Source organism: Ambystoma mexicanum, chromosome 7q (assembly GCF_040938575.1).
Source record: "Ambystoma mexicanum isolate Mex_15411 chromosome 7q, UKY_AmexF1_1, whole genome shotgun sequence".
NCBI lineage: Eukaryota > Metazoa > Chordata > Amphibia > Caudata > Ambystomatidae > Ambystoma > Ambystoma mexicanum.
In genome coordinates this window covers 37,178,374-37,195,926 of record NC_090941.1, presented here as the reverse complement: position 1 = coordinate 37,195,926, position 17,553 = coordinate 37,178,374, and the positions used below count along the sequence as shown (strand labels likewise).

Here is a 17,553-nt window from a genome sequence, read left to right as displayed (position 1 = left end):
AAAAACACAGTAAAGTGATATGTAGTGTACATGGCCATCAAGATAGTCTTTTGTCGACTTCCAACCTAATAAAATCCTGTAGGTGTTTGGAAAGAAGAGATTAAGTGATTGAAGATTAACTGCCCATTAATGATATTGGGGGGAAGATTTCCTGAGTAGACGGTACAGTGATTTATACACCACACTCTGGAATGCACCGCCAAAGATTCCCATTTAGTGCAAGGGAAGATATCTAGAGAAATACGTTTTTAGAATTGTCTTTTCAATTCAAGAACTGTAAAAGACAAATAGTGACATAGATTTCAGCTCCTGAAGAATGTTCACCACATTGAGAGTTTAAGAACAGAAACATGTTGAGCAATAGAGAGGACTGATAATTAAGCTATAGGTTTGCACCCTATTGGAGAGATCTAATCTGTATTTTGTGATAGAGGTTGGATAGGGGTGAGAAAAGTCACTGAATCACTTAAATACTTTTTTAGGTGTTGCTGTATATGTAATTTGTCAATTTTAAACTTGTTTTTATGTGGAATTAATTCATATCATGTTTTGTGTGAGTATGTAATAAAAATTGAAAATAACAAGGGGGGGGGTCCTGGCAGTCTCTCTACCAGACATTAGTCCTAGTTACAAGAGCCTTACCCAGAGTCTTTAGCTCACTATCTTTCACAGAGGAGAAATATCCAAAACATATCAGTCTTTGTCCTGCCCTGGGGCAGTCTAGCACCGAAATGCTAGGCAATTCTCCTCTGAACAAGAGTACCAACAGCAACCCCAGACACGTGTTTCGGTCTGGTTGGACCTCATCAGTAGGGTGGAGCTGTGCCTCTCTAAGAATAGTGAGCAATGGGTCCACGTCTGGATTCCCCTAGTAACTAAGCGTGAGACCTAAAGTTACTTAAATATTAAAATAACCAGGGGGGGGGGGTCCTGGAAGTTTCTCTACCAGTCATTAGTCCTGGTTACAAGAGCCTTACCTAGAGCCCTGGGGCAGTCCAGCACCGAAATGCTAGGTAATTCTCCTCCTGATTGTGTTGTAACTCCAACCCTTAATGTATATGTAGTAGGATGTTCCTTCCCTTGGTAATGCATTAGAGATCACAAGTATTCCTATCTTTTTTCATATATTGGTACCAGCTATGACCTGTACTCTTGTTAACTTTGCTCCCTTGTTCTCACCACTCCGCCATTTATCCTTGGTACTGAGGGAAGGATTTGAGAGGTGTGGGGGTGGATGGGGTGTCAATAGGTTCTCGCTTGTACTGCGAGGATGCCTCCCTCGGGCCCTTCACAAAATAGTGGATCTGGTGTCACTGTGGGAGCAAGTAGTGCTTGTGGCCAACACTAATAGTCTAGTTGGACAATTGTGTGCCCAAAACGCCTGGAGAAGATGAAGCATATACACTATAGTGCATAGCTGGCACAGGTGTATAGTACACTACGTTACATAGCAGCTAGAACGATTCCATGCTGCATCTGATAAGCTTGCTTGGCGTGAGGCGCTTACTGTGAAAACTAAGCCGAAAAAGCCTGAAGTGTGTTTGCAGTGTGTTTGTAAATTGAGCATTTAAGTGCAATCGCTATTGGTGTGCGCACACATTGAGCAAATGATGGTTAATAAAAAAGCTGGTTTTAAGCTACGTAGCAGGGATAAGGAAACCAACATTACGACAAACGGTGGGAATACTGACTCGCTTAATGGGAACTGCCTCACTAAAACAAGCAGCAAGATAACCTCTTTTTTCCCCCAGCTGTGCCGCTCGCTAATTCTGATAGGCCTTGGACGGGGGAAGGTAGTGAGCAGCAGGAAACTAATATTTTTGATGGCATGAAGACTTTGCTTATTGATAACAATTAATTCCTGAATCTCTGCTACTCTCTACAAAATGAGGTTTTTAATGTGGTGGAGCCCGCGGTTTTAAACCCAGCGGCAGAACCGCTAATGGACGAAGCTGATCAAGGGGTGGTTCATGTGGATACAACTGGATTTACTGGAACACCAGAACTGTTCAAGGAGAAGGGAGACGACTCGACCCTGGGGTCCTTCAATGACAATACATCGCTCAATGCCGTCAGCCTCAAGATCACGCAGTTTGCACTAAAAATCATGTTAAAATAGTGTGGTAAAATTCACAAGACTGTGATGGCACTTACCCTGAAAAAATGCAAATAATCGCTCCATTAGAGCACAGAGAGGTTTTCTATTATCTTGCTACTTGGGTGTGGGTCCCAGGCTCACTGTTTGCCTGGTTTACTATCCTGCTAGGGCTTTTTGTCTTATCCCTTGTGTGCGTGTCGCAGACCCGCTGAGGGCCTGGTTTACTCTCCTGCCAGGGCTTTTGAGCCTGTTCAATATTTGAGTGCAAATCCCAGGTTTACACTCTACATCAGCATTCACTCTCTTCTCTATCCAGGTAATTATCTTTATATGTCAGGTTACTGATCCTTTGCTAACTATATTAAATGTCCCAGATCCCTAACTAGGGCTTATACTCTTTATTAACGGTGCACAGCATCTGACCTGAAGCGCCCCAGTATCCCACTCTCCTTCTCTCGGCTTACCAGTCTTCTTTGGCTGCTTCGGCTTCTCTCGCGTCTCACTGCTTCCTCCACTGCCTGTTTGCTGACTGGGAGCATGTTACGTCGGCTTCTCATTTCCCACCTTGCCTACTACTTCGCTCGGCAGATGCTGCTGTTCGTAGTGACAGTGCTGGAAACACTCTTCTGCCAACTTCCCTGCATGTCGTTATCGCCAGTTTTTTGCTCTGGTCTGCAGCCTGCTTCCTCTCGTGTCCCAACCAGCATCCCGTTCTGCTCAGGTGTGCCATATTTAAATGTCCTGGGACCTGTTAACATCCTTTAACGACGAAAACACGGTGTAGGTTTGTCGCTTCTAGTGATCTTCATCACCCCTCGTCTCCGTATTATTAAAGGGGGGGGCGTACATAATCGTGTGATCAGTAAACAGTGGAGATTCTCTATCCACACTACAATATGCCATACAGGAATCGGGGAAAGGTAAATACGTGTTACCAAGGAATGCAGGTAAAGGGCTGTTCTGACCACTTTGCCTCCCCAATAGTTGTCTCCACCCATGTGGTCCTCCCACAGATAGCCACCCCCAGAGTCAGAGTCGGGGAGCTTCTGCCTTTCCCTGGCCACATGGAGGGGAGATTTCACCCCGGAGAAGTAGTGACAACCTTGCTAGATTTGTAAGAGCTTATCACAAAAGTGGCACCAAAGGGCCCAGAGGGCACCCGCCAGGGGGTCTCCTGGTGAACACGTGCTCACGGCTGTTCGCTGAAATAGTTAGCCCCGATTTTCCATTGTTACAGGCTGTAGAGATGAAACTGTTAGAAGAGTTTATAAAAAAGTGGCTGTTTTTGTGTAACATTTACGCCCCCCTAGGTGGGAAAGAGACTGAAAACATTATGTTTAACTAATATGAGCTCCTGATTACGAACAAAATGTCTGGGCTAATGATACAGATGTGATTGGCGAGGACTTGAATTGTCACTGCATCTATAAGCAAGTGCTTGGCAAATATGAGCATTTGATGCCGAAGAGTGATATGTTATTAAAGAAGATAAACGGGCAGGGTATGACATGGGTGAAATTCCTGCATGATTAGGACCTCGTATTATTGAACGGCAGAGTGAAGGGTGACATTCCTGGCAAATGCATGTGGCGCATGGGGAATAGTAAAGCCACCACAAATAACCTTTTTACTAATATAACCACATTTCCACTAATAAATTCATTAGAGAGTACATTTAATGTTTACAGCGACCATGCAACGCTGGCATTAAATATGGGGATGCATAGTGTGGATACACACAGCATTGAAGTAGGTGAAGTGGAGGTAAACAATAACGGCAACCGTATTGGTTGGATGGAGAGACACTTAAAAGCAAGGAGTATGTTTAATGAGGACATTCCTGTAGATTATCAGTATGTGTATAGCTCAAATTACCCCAATGAAATGGTCTTCCGAATTACTGGTCTAATGTCAAAGTCCCTCCCCTCAGGAAATAATCATATGATTAAGGAAGGGAATACTTGCACTGGGTTATATGATGTGGCCACCAGGGATGCTAAGAGGCTGCTGAGACCACAACTAAAACGGGTACATAAAATGATGTGTTGGACCGGACAGAGACAAAATAGACAATTAAAAAATCAATATAACAACTGGTTAAAGAGCTACAGATACATGACCATGAACGCTGAATGGCAGACACTGCTGAAGGTATTAAGAACGGCTTATACTAAAAATGTTGGACTATGTTCAATAGTATTAAAGATAACAATGCATGCATGCTCGTAAAAGCCATCGGGGAAGAAGTGTGGGCGGATTCATTAATCTGAAGTAAGGGGACAGGTATGGACAGGCAATTATGTTTGGATTTGTAGTGTGTGGGCAGGAGATCATGTTGAAACATACTGGAATTAGCCACATGAGCATACTTGGAGGACATACTAGATGCCATACTTTGGTTGAACAACTTGAGAGCACCAGGACCTGATGGATTGCCAAGCGTGGCTATTAAGAGAAACCCAGAATACTAGGCTACTTCCTTTTACTCCTTATTTGAGGCAATAACAACCTCTAATATTATACCAGATTCATCGAAGAAAGCCACCTGAATTCCAGTTTTTAATATGGATAAGAGGAATGATCCGGCCTGTTGAACTTACTGGACATCTCTAGTAAATAAATGTCAACGTTCTTGTTAAAAAAAAAAAAACTCAAAGATCTGGGTCGAAAAAGAGAAGCTTCCAAGACCCTTGCAGACTGGATTTAGGGCAGGGAGCTTGACGGTTCATAATATACTAATACTGAATACTTTAATATGGGAAGCCCTTGTGAGCCGTAAATCTCCCCTATACTTCTTGTTTGTCAACTTCCATACAGCATTTGATACTGTTAACGGAGCAAGACTATGAGAGAGGCTTAGACTCGAGGGCATCCCAGATCATTTCTTTTATTTTCTAATCCAACTGCACATGGATACCAGAGTGCAGGTAAAATTGAGCAGTCATGGCTTACTATCATGGGAATTTGCAACACATAAAGGGGTACAACAGGGCTGTGTCTTAGCGCTAATGCTTTTCAATTAATTCCCATCAGATTATAATTGTTCTTTTATAACACGCTAAATACCAGTGAGTGGTTTATAAGCATGGTATCAGGATTCAAACCTGTGAGCGCTGCGTTGTCTCGCTTCCAAGACAAACGCGTTGCCCCTGAGCTATCCTTCTTCACTACATGACTGTCTATCATCGGCACCAAATATTCCACCTAAAATTCGGAAACCGCACATTGAGTCTTTGTCCCTAGAGGGGAGTCACTCCTATTGAGGGTTAACTTTCCCAGACCCCTAGGGAGGGTCTTGCTTAGCAGGCTCACTTCCCTCACCTCAAAGAGGGTGGCTCCCCCAGAAGAAGGGTCAAATTGCCCAGATTCACCACAGCACCTTGTAAGGAAGGCATGGTATCAAAGAGTAAGACGGACACAAGTGATCACAGTTCAAGGGTGTTTAATGAACTTCAATTGGGTTTGAAAAATGCCCATCTAATCCTAAACCTGAAGATGGGAGGAAGCTACGACCATCAAATAATAATAACTCAGTCCTAGTAGAGTCTGTCAAAATAAAAGTGCCTATACCAATACACATATTGCCAATCCTTACTTCTAAATACAAATAGTGTGGGAAACAATGTTATGCAAAAGAAAAGTGTTCACGAAATTAATTGTCAGGATATTCAAGCCGTTGGCTTCCCTTCCCCACATTTTCAGCATGGGACAAAGTGGCACACTTGAGCTTAGCACACTCTCTGGCTTCTCTAGCACAAGGATGCAGTTGAAAACTTCAACATCAGGGCCTTCTGTGCCAAAGACTCTTTGCCATTCAAAGTCTCTTATTTCAGAGGGCTTGATGCAACATGACAATACATTAAAGTGCCTTTCTTCTCAGGATTTTCACTTATACACCTTCTTGGGTGATTTATTACTCACCCGGGTCCCCGTCCACTGGGCTCAGACCCACTTTAACACAAAAACTTCAATTGGTCTCCCTCTGCCGGGCTCGGACCACATTCATCAGGATTTTCAAACTTTCTCTACTTCATCAAACAAAATTGAAGACTTTCAACTGTGCACAGGATTTTGTTAGACCCGTCGCAGGACCACTTCGATTCACATTTATTTGTTCTCTTTCAGTTGACCTCCCTCCGTTGGGCTCGGTCCAACTTTATCTACTTTTGTCACTTCTCAGCTGGATACTGTAACGCTCACCTGATTCCCACGGAGGCGCAGGTCTGGCTTCGAGTGCTGATGCTTCTTCAATTGTGAAGTGCAGGACTCTGAAGATGGACAGTAATGGCCCCTCTACTCTGGCTTTCCTGGCTCGCAGGAATATTCCCCTGTGCGTGAAAAGGGAGTATTACCTACTAACGGAATAATGCTCAAGCCTCCCACTCCCTTCCAACCCTCCACGATACCCTTCCACGATTCCCCGTGAAGTCTCACCTTAGGGTCTGGAAGGATGAGTTCTCCATCCTGCTTCTGATGCAGGGGCGCTTTGAAACCCAGTTACTTCACTGGATTGAGGTTTGATGGGAGTTCAAAATAAGCTTGACTATTCAGGTGAGGCGTTGTAAAAGTTCTGTTGCAAGTTCAAAAGTTCAAGCTTAATAATAATGTTCATTGTCTTTTTGCAGCAAGCGCTAATGCTTATGTCTTTTTCCCCTTAGGGGCCGGGGTTCGGAATGCCGGAGATGTGGCGCCGACCCGAAGTGAAACGTGCAGTTCCAGTAAATGACAGGTAAGTTCTGGATGAGCGTTCAGTTAATGTCTTTGCATTCGCTCATTCAATGTCTTTGTCTTTTTTCCCCATAGGGGCCGGGGTCCGGAATGCCAGGAAGCGGCAGGACCCGAAATGAAATGGGAATGACCCAACAAGTAAGTCTTAGAAGGAAACTGAGCCTTTCCTATTCCCTTCCTTCTCTCACCTTGTTTTCTTGTCTTTTTCTCTCTAGGCTCAGGGAAGTGGGTGCGGATCCGGATGATCGCTGCTGAAGATGGAGGCGCCCAGGAAAGGTGAGTGAAATGCAGCGCTGCAGCGATCAAAGCGAAATGCTTTTAAAATTATGTCTTCCCTTTCAGGATCGTCGGGTGTGATGTCTCCGTGATGCAGCTTTAGCAGGTAAGGTCTTCTTTCTCTCCAATTCTCTCGTATCCCCCCTTGCAGGCGACCCAGGATGCTGACAGGCGTGGCTTAAGTCCAGATGCAGGAGCTGACACGGTGAGCGTCCAGCGGCGAGGAGCAGAACAACGCGAAGCGTGAGTTGCTGATCGGGCGTGGTTTAAATAGCTTTGGAAGAAGTTCCAGATATGTATCCTTCCACCGATCAGGTATGTATCCTTCCCTGACCACACCCAGGTGGAAAGTAGTCCCACAGGTAAAGTAGTTCCATTCAGGCCTCAAGAGGGCCTGGATGTAGCAGCATGGTCTGCATCAGGTAAGTGCACATTAAAACACTTGAACACATGTCTAGCTATATGAGCCTGGCGCCTAAGGCGCCAGGACAGGGGTCTAACATGAGCCTGGCGCCTAAGGCGCCAGGACTCTGTCCAAAGGGCCCCAGCTTGGTCCCGCTGGCACTTCCCTGGGGGGAATGATGCCTGCCTCTGGGGTTGCTGGGTCGGACCTGGCTCCTTGGAGGTAGGCATCATGACAGATACCTTGCAGAGACCTTCGATTGAGCACCCACGCAGTGCCGGACCACTCTGTTATAAGTATTGTAGCTTACTTTAAAGTTCAATCACTCATCAGCAGTTTAACTTCACTTGTGGCTCTTATCACATGCGTTCCAGCGCTCACCATGCAATGTTGCTGCTTGCAACCTTGGCTTCAACACAGACCCGTCTTGTATCGGTCTCCCCAACTCACCGGCTGTGTTGACTTCACTGAAGCTGCTTTGTTCTTGGAGCCAAGAATGGAAGCACGGCGGCTGATGATTCCCCCTGCCTTGATTATTGATGCAGGAGGGCCCCAGGTATCTCCGACACACAATGCAGGATTCTTCAGCCTAGTTTCCTGGCCTTATGCTTTCTATTCTCGAGGTCTCTGGAAAGTAGCAGTTTTGTGTCGAAAAGGTAAAGGGAATTTCCCTCCTTGTGAGCCCCTTAGTTTTTCCGTCTTTCCCCTCTTGCTCAACTGCCACCTCGAAACTGCTGTTTCCACGTGTACTTTGCCTTCGCTCAGAGTGTGCTCTCATGCTCCGCCTTTTATTTGTGTGGGGAAGTGTAATGGAAGTCCGGTGTGTGTAATGGTCAGTAATTGCCTGACCTCGCTTGGCCATTGTATTGGGACACGTCAGGTATACTGCTCAGGTTTTAGTCTGTTTTCTCTCATAGCGGGCTGTCCGTGAGAAAGCGTTCGTGTTGTGAAAGGGAGCAGGGGGGTAAAGGTGTTACAGGGAAGGGGATACTGTATCTCACCATCCAGTGTCCCACTCCCCGAACACCCCTCACCCGGGTGATCCTCCCACACTGGTCCACCCCCAGGGACTGGATGCAAAAGCGATGGCTGTGTCCTGGCCACCTGGATGACAGATCCCGGGGACTAGTGAGTGAGACACCGCCTTCACAGAGGAGCAATGAGGGGATCTCCTTGTATTCACACCATTCTAGCAAATATATAATTCCAGAAGCGCATACACTTCTGAAATATTCTTCTCTGGATGTACAATCAATTTACATACTCCAACCCCTCAGTACTCAAAAAGTGATGGGGCTTATTCTATTTCCCTGTATAGTATGGCCCCCTCAGGATTATTTCCAGTTGGTATTATACTTGCATATACTTTTCTTTTGGCTGTCTCACAGAAAGTTGTGCACCGTTTTAGGGACTGTTTGAAACCCCCTTCAAGAACAGGTGTGCATCAGTCAGCAAGAGGATAGCAGGAGCATAGCTCAGTAGGCAACGTGCTCGCCTGGGAAGCAAGAAGATACGGAGCACCATAGGTTCGATCCCTGGGTCCGCGCTAAGAAACCTCTGGGTATTAAGCGCGTTATAAATAACCTATCATGTCATATCATATCAATTTTCCTTCACACCTTATTTGCTGTCCCTTACAGTGGAGAAGGACTGGTACTTTAACTCAAGGAATGCCCCCCTTACTGCTCATAACCCAGAAATTGGTTCAAAAGGAAAGAAATGTATTCCATCTCCTTTCTGTTAACTCATTTCTCCCCTTCCAATCAGCCAGCCAGTCTGTGAGCGAGTGAGTGTCTACTCTGAATCTATGGGTTTGGGCTTTTATAGCATAGAAACTACACCCCTTAAAGGTGTGTATTATTTCTACAATCTAATTGGTCATATATGTGATTGAATATTGTTCCAAAAGTAACATCACACTAAACCAACCCCTTCATATTCATTGGGGATATTAATGAAGGGGGCCGTCTAATGGGAGTGACTTCTTAACCCAGTTTCCCTCCTATTTGATGTCATGTCATCTTGGAGAATTTGGCAATAAACATTTGTATCTGTGAAAGACATGGAGTGTCCTGATCTAGTGAATGAGACACTGTAGTTTTTCATCAGATTATTGGACCAGTGAAAGATGATCAGGAAATTTAGATTGATCGACAAATCTATGTGTTTAAATAGATTTGCAAGCTATCTGATCTTTAGAGATTCCATGCATGGTGATCCCTATTTGAATCTTAATCACTTTTTAGAAAAGAGGGCCTTCATCAAACAGAGGATACTGCTAGTTGGACAGTAGCAGCTACATCCAATAGTTACTTTTTGAAATTGAAATGGTGGTTTGTTTCAGGCCCATTATATCTTCACATTAAAAGGAAATGGCTAGTACCAATATTCAATAACGTTCACGTTGGACGGTAGAAGAGGTGTTTTCGCTATGGTAATAACCTTCCCACATTTCAGTGAGACTAGGAATGGAAGCAGAGCCACAAATAGGTTAACCCAGCCAGTTGATGTTGTGCTAACATCTTCCAATCTCTCCACTGATTATAGAACTGTCATACTTGACAATTGCCCTTTGACTGATTCTTCTTGTGATAATTGAGCAGTGATCTTTATTGACATTTTCAGATTGTTGCATATTTTTCCATCTCTGTCCAATCAATATTTTACTAAGAGTACAATATGATTATTTGGTAATACTTTTGTAAATCCCAAAATGGGATGTGTCCATTATTGCTCATATTTTATTTGTATCTGGTCACTTTGTTTTGTACAAACATGTATTGGACTAGTTTGCAAAATAAAGTTATACTTGACTGTCTGTGACAAGTAAGTCTGTTTTCTTTGGCAACTATGTCTATAATATTGCAATGCTAATGGGGCTTGTTTTTGTGACACTGTTCATCTAAAATGGAAATTGCTACAGAGATCAGGTTCCATCATAACTATCATTTGAGTCCAATTCCCTGACAGGATTTCATTATTTTTATATTCCAAACGCTCTGGCCTTCAGTGAGTTGAAAAAAGGTGTAAGCAGTTTGCCAGCCCTCCCAGCCCTCACATATAGACCTATTAAACCCATTGTTGGAAAAAGTAGGGTGGTTAATGTTTTTCACAGTTTGTTTTATTTTTACAGCTATTCAACAAGGTGGAAGAAAAAATGAAGGCTCTTTATCATAGTGGGATCAAGAGGGTGAAGCGGTAAGTGCAAAGTTGACAGGTTGAACATTTCAATCTGGGCTGCCAATGTGTAAACATGTAAATATGTTTTATTTTTCATAATTCTTTCTCTTTGCCTTAATGTGTACTCTATTTTGTGCAAATGAGCACAGATCCAGTGAGTGGGTTGATTAAAGGTTTCTTTATTGTGAGGTAAGCCAACTCTCAAGTCACATAAAAGTTAGGCCTCCGAACTGAAAATCGAATAATTCCCTCTAAACCAATATCCCAACCATAAATGATTCAAGCATGTCCGCTTGCTGTTCTGTGTCTGCTTGGTTTCCTTATCCTCCCTCAAATCTCCTTCCGAAACTTCTAACACCCAGGCCTCCGTGGCAGACCTCTGCAGCTTGTGTTAGATCACGCAGAGGCATCACTTGCATTCCTTATTATGCCCATGCCGACTATCTTCCCACTTATTTCTTCTCTGGTAAAGACAACAAAGCAACAGACCGTAGCCCACTTTAAGCAGTTGTTTTTTTTATTATAAGGAATCAACATCTACATACCCTGACTGGTATGCAGAGGATGAGGAGGAACATTGGTATCTGACATCTTGGAGTTTGCATGATCCCTACTGTGGAGGAGCATGTCCTTGCCCAGCAGATTGCCTAAACTGTACTTTGAAAGCATGTATGCAGATCCTTGAGATGAGGTTGGGTCCTTTTCATATTTTCATTTTCAGGGCTGGTCAGTGTTTTGGTTTGTCTGCTCAGGTGGTTGTGACGACATGCAAAAAGTCCTATTTCAGTCAGATGCTAAGCTGCTGACATTGCAGTGGCATGGTATCTCTCAGAGAGATGCTTTCATCTGCACGAAGATGGCAAAGAAGCATCAGCCTGCTTTTGAAGATCCTGTGTTCTTAACTATGCACCCTATTCCTGAGTTCTTGGCAGTTTGGCATCCAGTTCCTGTTCAAACCCTAATGCATTTGCAAACCTGCCCCCAGACAGGGACTCCAATTGGCTGTACTCATCGGGATGAAGGTTTTTGCATTTCTCATGGAGCCTCTCCCTTGGAGGCGCTATTGTTATTATTATTATTGCTTCCTGTACTCCAACCAGATAATCCCAAACGTTCTAGCTTGTGGTTTGTAAGGCAGTGGGGTATATTCATGAGGCGTGAAAGAAGCCTCAGTTGGACATGGTATCTGATGGTAAGGATGTTGTCACACATAGTCACAGGTCTGACATGGCCACAGTAGTCTGTGCAGGATCACAATCATGAATGTGAAGATAAAACCCTGAGTGTTGCACCGCTGACACATAGGCCTTGAAGGCCCTCACTACTACACACCTCTGGCTCTCTGCCACAGTTTTTGGTATGCCCTCCAGAGGGCTATCCTCAAGGTCACCTGACAATAGATTCAAGCGTTGCCGGCTGTGTCTTCTTCACGCCCTGATATTGCTGGAAATAATTTTCTCTAATTTTGAAACTCCTTGCAGGGGCATCAAAGTCCTGCCCTGAATCTCGTACTCCAGCACCAGGGTTGTGCACCCAGCTGCCTACACGTTAACCACCACTAAAAGGCTTATTACAACATCCGTGTCTTGTGTCCTCTAGCTGATTTTGGCAATGGGACAGGGTGGGGGCTCTTCAGCTCTGTCTTCGGACTGGAACTCCCACTGACTCCTCCCAGGTCGCACAGTGATGTCTCCTCATGCTCACCCCCAGCACGCCTGTCAAGTGTCAGAGGCCATGAGGGGTGCGGGACAATATTCCCCACCCTCTCCGGTTTCAGTAGCAAAGCCGGGTGGTCTCCACCACCTTCTCTTTATTAGGCTTGTTTAAAGGGTGATGTTGCTTACCACCTGCCTCCAATCTCCTGCTGCGGACCCGAGCAAGTCAGGGCTTCCTCTCAGTCTCCCACAGCCATCGGGTCGTCTCTTACCCATGTTTGTCCTATTATTCGCCGGGGCGCCTTGCTCGGCCTCTCGTCTCCCGCTTCTGTGGGCGGGACTTATCCCCATGGGCTCTCTCCTTGGCACCTGCCGACTGATGGCAACCTTTCGCTGGGCACCGAGTTAGCTCTCGGCTCCTAGGCCTTCCGTGCCTCATGGCCGGGGGTCTCATCTCCTATTGATGCTCAGTGAAGGTATCGGGGGTGTAGGGGGGAGGGCGCACAGGATCATTACGAGAGAACAATGTTTCATTTACTTAGTGCAGTTAGCTAGTCAGTGTTATGGCTCTGCCAGTGATGAAAATTCAGCAGCACATTGGATAACATTCGGTACTAATGTTTGGTTTACATTGCCAGTAACTTTCTTTACACGGAGTCCTACTTTTCCTCTTCTCGGTTCTTCATGTGAGGCAACACAATATCAAAAATCTACTTCACACCAATTGGTGCGTGGGAGTCAGTTAACCGGGACTGTGATGAGGGTGAGTAGGGGTCAGTGAAAAGATTGTCCCTGGTAAGTAATGTTGGGATTACCATTTCCTTCACCTATATAATCATAGTGCTTAATCTTTAATGCTATAGCAACAGTGTCCAGTCTTTGCATTACACCCATCGTTACCCACACGTGAGTCTGGCAACAGCTATGACCCATAAGGAGATGCAGAGTTCAACACACAAAACGGAAAGGTGGGACTGGCATAACAACCATATCCATCAACCCTCACAGAAGAGCTGCGCTACGGTTAACCCAAATGGTGGATCCATGCACCACAGGCCGCAACAATAGCACCAACAATTGACATGAATCCACATGAAAGAAGATGAAGCACTCAAATAAGACAAACGCTGAATCACGGCGAACAGCAAAATTACTTTCCGATCAAAGCCCCTTGAAATGAAACGTCGAGAAAGCAGCAATGAATTCACCAAATTAAGTAAGTCTCTTGGATAGGAAGAAGAGGAGGGACACTGAGGGAATGTCCTCTGCAGCCGTGTGAACAAGCCCGATATAAGATGACAACAGGAAAACATAACCTATAAAAAATGTTTGAACAGACATGAAATGGAAAAAATTATGTGCCATGCTCTGCCAGCAATATCAACAGTCATGTGGCGGCCTGTTCCAAACCCTTAGAAAATAACCCCTCTACAGTTGCACAGAAGGATCATAGTCCTGTAAAAGAAAGCCACCATATATGACAGCGAATCAAAATGTTGGATGCAATGTGTCCTCTGGAAAGGAACAAAGTAAAACCAGTTATTTAGAAAGCAAACAACTGTGAAATGGAACAGGGTCTCCCCCACTAGTGTAGAAAGTAGGTGGTCATTCCTACTGCCCTAGGAATGGACCACCTCCATGTGTACCAAGAACCCTGCACACAAGGCCAAACACTGCATCATTTTAGTAGACAATCAAAGAATAAAAGTAGCACTTAAAACTGAAAGTTAAAATGCAATTCAATGTGATATTCTGTCCTCTCTCCACTGAAGACAAGTCATAGAAATTGTAGTGACTCCTAACATGTACTCCTGTGAAACAAAGTCATGGCTGATCAATCCTGCAAATGAACCACACTAGTTAGCTCATGAGATAGAACATTAATGTTTCACTTATTAGGAAACAAGGCACACGTGACTTAAAATATCAAGGGAAGATCGAAGCCTGAAGCCTCATACGACAGCATTGTTTCCTCAGATATGCTCGATGAGCAAGAACTCAAACGTCCAGAGGATGTCTTCTCATATTCCATGAGGACAATAGATGTCGGCAGTTTCAGAACACTGTCAAAGTCTCCATTGAAACCATGTTTAGTTAATGTCAAAACAATATGTTCAGTTCTTTAAAACCTTAAATAATAGAAGGAAATGAACTTTGCCCAATCATGTTACATTACAGCGATTAGGTCATGGAGAGCATATCAGCAAGAGAAAGAATGACACAACACGTTTGGAACCCACATCCTTGCAGCTGTCGGACTCCACCCCAGAAACAGAAACATTGTGCATTAATTGTAGACTCGATTATAAAAAGGGAACCGTTGTAATTGTACAGTTTGGAGCTCCTGGCCTTGTATACCTCAAACACGGTTGAGTGTAAGGCTTCCATTGTATCGGTCTGCATTGTGAGTCCAAGCCTTAAAATAAATAAAAAGCACTGCAGCTAAAATGTCTTATATTTGAGAAGACTGAAGAAGCATCCCTCTTGCACGTCGGCACCAATCGGCAAAATAAAATAACAAATAAGTGTACTTGGGCAAACTTGAGCAGATGCAGAGCATCAGCCACCCTCCAGCAATGGTGTCTGCATCGGATGGGAGGAGGACATAAACACAGACTTATGGGTGATTTGCCTGACTTGTTCTACACCGTGTAAGGGAAGGGCTTAATTTGTGTTTTAAAATGGGACAGCTCCTGTGGTTGACTCTGATCTGTTTATGGATCACCTCCACAGATGTACTGTAGCAAAGCAGTGATAATGCCGATCTGTGTTTTATTGATTCTAGTTTTCTTCCCATCTTAATTTACGAAAGCCCCCTCCTTTTTGTTCTCCTTTCCTTTACAATGCTCATGAATTGTAGACCATGGACCGTCTTAATGGATATCCATTGGCTAGAGGGACATTTATAAAAACTCTTTTGCTTTTCACCAGAAGTACAAATTGGAAAACCGTGTCATCACTGTGTTTTCTTTTAATAGCATAATTGGTTGTCTGATAAAATCCCCAATATGATCTGATGTTTAGTAAAATACTTACATACTCTGATTTGCCATCGTCACTGTGCAGTGGGAAAATACTAAACCTGCTGGGTGCTGAGCCTTGTTTGACCCCAAAAAAGAAAACGGCAAACATTGACCCACATTTCAGAAGAAATTACTTCTGAATGCCGCCTGTGTAATGTGGGGCTAATGGGGCACAAGCCAGCCATACCGATAAGCTGCCTCTGTTATCAATATGTACTGCTCGTTTTCCTTGCATACCATCCACCCCAGGCTTACTTAATGGCAGAAATAATCTTCAGATGCCTGTGCTCAAGCCCCCAGGTTATCACCCTGATCTAAACAAGCTTGCTGAGCTTTCAAAGTGTCCCTCGTTCACTTGCCTTTGCACGGTTCAGCACCCAGTTTTGTTAAAAATAAAGGAATGTCCTCACGTTTGCAGTTCTATATGTACTTTACTCTTGTTGGTAATTAGAAACTTTATATATATATATTTCTGAGGCTTGTGGAATCTGATTAGATCACATGCTGTGCATAGGCCGACATCTAGTGGAAGCTGCGGAGTATTACAGTTTGTTTTTCGAAACTCGAAAATGGGCGTCGACACAGGCGTGCCAGTAATACTATCCCTAGTGTGACGTCCACTGTACCCAAGATCCCTCACGCGTCTAGGATCCTCAGATTGTTTTTTTCCGCCATACTGGTCGGAAGCATCTTGCGGAGTCCCCTGGCCTTAGCCATACTTTTGCTAATTATTGAAGTTTAAAATTATTTATTGACATCCTTCCCCACCCCAACGTCGACCCTCGACACTCGACGACGGCTGGAGAAGACATCGACCGTCGGCTGCTGCACGACGGATCTGGGCCTCGGAAGGCCTCTGGCCTCGGCCCGGGCCTAGTAGGCCGCTGGCCTCGGCCCTGCAAGTAGGGAGAGTGGGGGGTGGTACATACTCTTCACTCTTGGTATATAGGTACACCTTATATATTTCCTACACTTACCAGCCCGCTGCCTCAAGGTGCGTATGGAGGGTACCCCTTTCCAATTCTGCCCCAAGTGCAACCGCAAATACCCTTGGGTCGACAGGCACGCCACGTGCAATCTCTGCTTGCCAAGGGACCACCCCGAAGCGAACTGCAGAGCGTGTAGTAGGTTTAAGCCTAAGACACTTAAGGACCGTTCGACAAAGCGTTGGGCCCACCACGCCAGGCAGGCGGCCATGGCAGCGGAGGGCGCCTTCAGCGATGGCAGCGACGCCGTACTTTCGGACGGCGAGGGCATTACGGCGTCGAAAGACTGCCGAGCGCAGGTCCCCGACCTCGGAAGGTTGTCCGGCAGGGCGGCTATGGGGAAGACCCCCGGCGACGCAAGCGCTACACACCCTACACACACTAAACACACTAAACCCAACCGAACCTAGACGACGTCGATTTCTCGGAAAGAGGCACAGATAGAACGGTCCGACTCGGTGTCCTCTGGGCGCTCTCGATCGAGATCGCCTCATGACGCAAGGCAATCATCCACTCTTGCCAAGAGTGCCTCGCTCCCTAGATTAACAGAATTTTGATAGTCGGAAGACGAAGACGACTTCCACCCCCAGGCCGCGCTCCAGGAGACCGAGGCCGCAGTTAACACCAGCGAGGCCCCACGCTCGAAACAAATTACCTCTCCCGACCCTCGACGCCAGGCGTCGAAAGTCTCTGGGGCCTCCAAGGGGCAGGGAAAACATTTTTCCACGCACGGGGAGGGGGGGAAACAGCGGAAAGCACAGCCTTCCACTCCTGTAAGACCATCCTTCCACCCTAAGCAGACAGACACACATAAATCTACTGGGACATCAACATCCAGCAAGGGTACCCTTGATAAATCCTCTAAGTTGCCTACTAAAGTCATACCCTGTTCCAAAGAATGGTCCAGTGAAGACATAGACAGGGTCATGTCAAGGATGTCTTCCTTATCTGATTTTTATGACAAAAACCCAGAACATTTCCTTTCGTATGACCCTCAAGGGGCCACACCCTCAGGCTCCTCTGATCCTATCCCCCTAAGTAAAAAGGCCCGGTTCGAAAGACCTGAACCCTTCGAGGTGCAGCCTTACTCTACTCCATACTCTACTTCACACCCCAGATACCAAGGACAGCCTTTCCCTGAAGGGGACCAGGAGTTTACAATTATGGAGGACCAAACCGGGACTGAATACTATGCGGATGATGA

The 17,553-nt window shown here is 45.3% G+C and overlaps 1 protein-coding gene across 2 annotated transcripts in view; it reads left to right on the top strand.

The window, feature by feature from the left end:
- Window positions 1–17,553, top strand: part of SMS (spermine synthase) — a 707,978-nt gene that overhangs the window by 230,935 nt on the left and 459,490 nt on the right. For both annotated transcript variants that reach the window (XM_069639097.1, XM_069639096.1), the window contains exon 4: window positions 10,639–10,703. In XM_069639097.1, coding sequence (XP_069495198.1) covers window positions 10,639–10,703 — 65 coding nt within the window. The remainder of the gene's footprint in view (window positions 1–10,638; window positions 10,704–17,553) is intronic.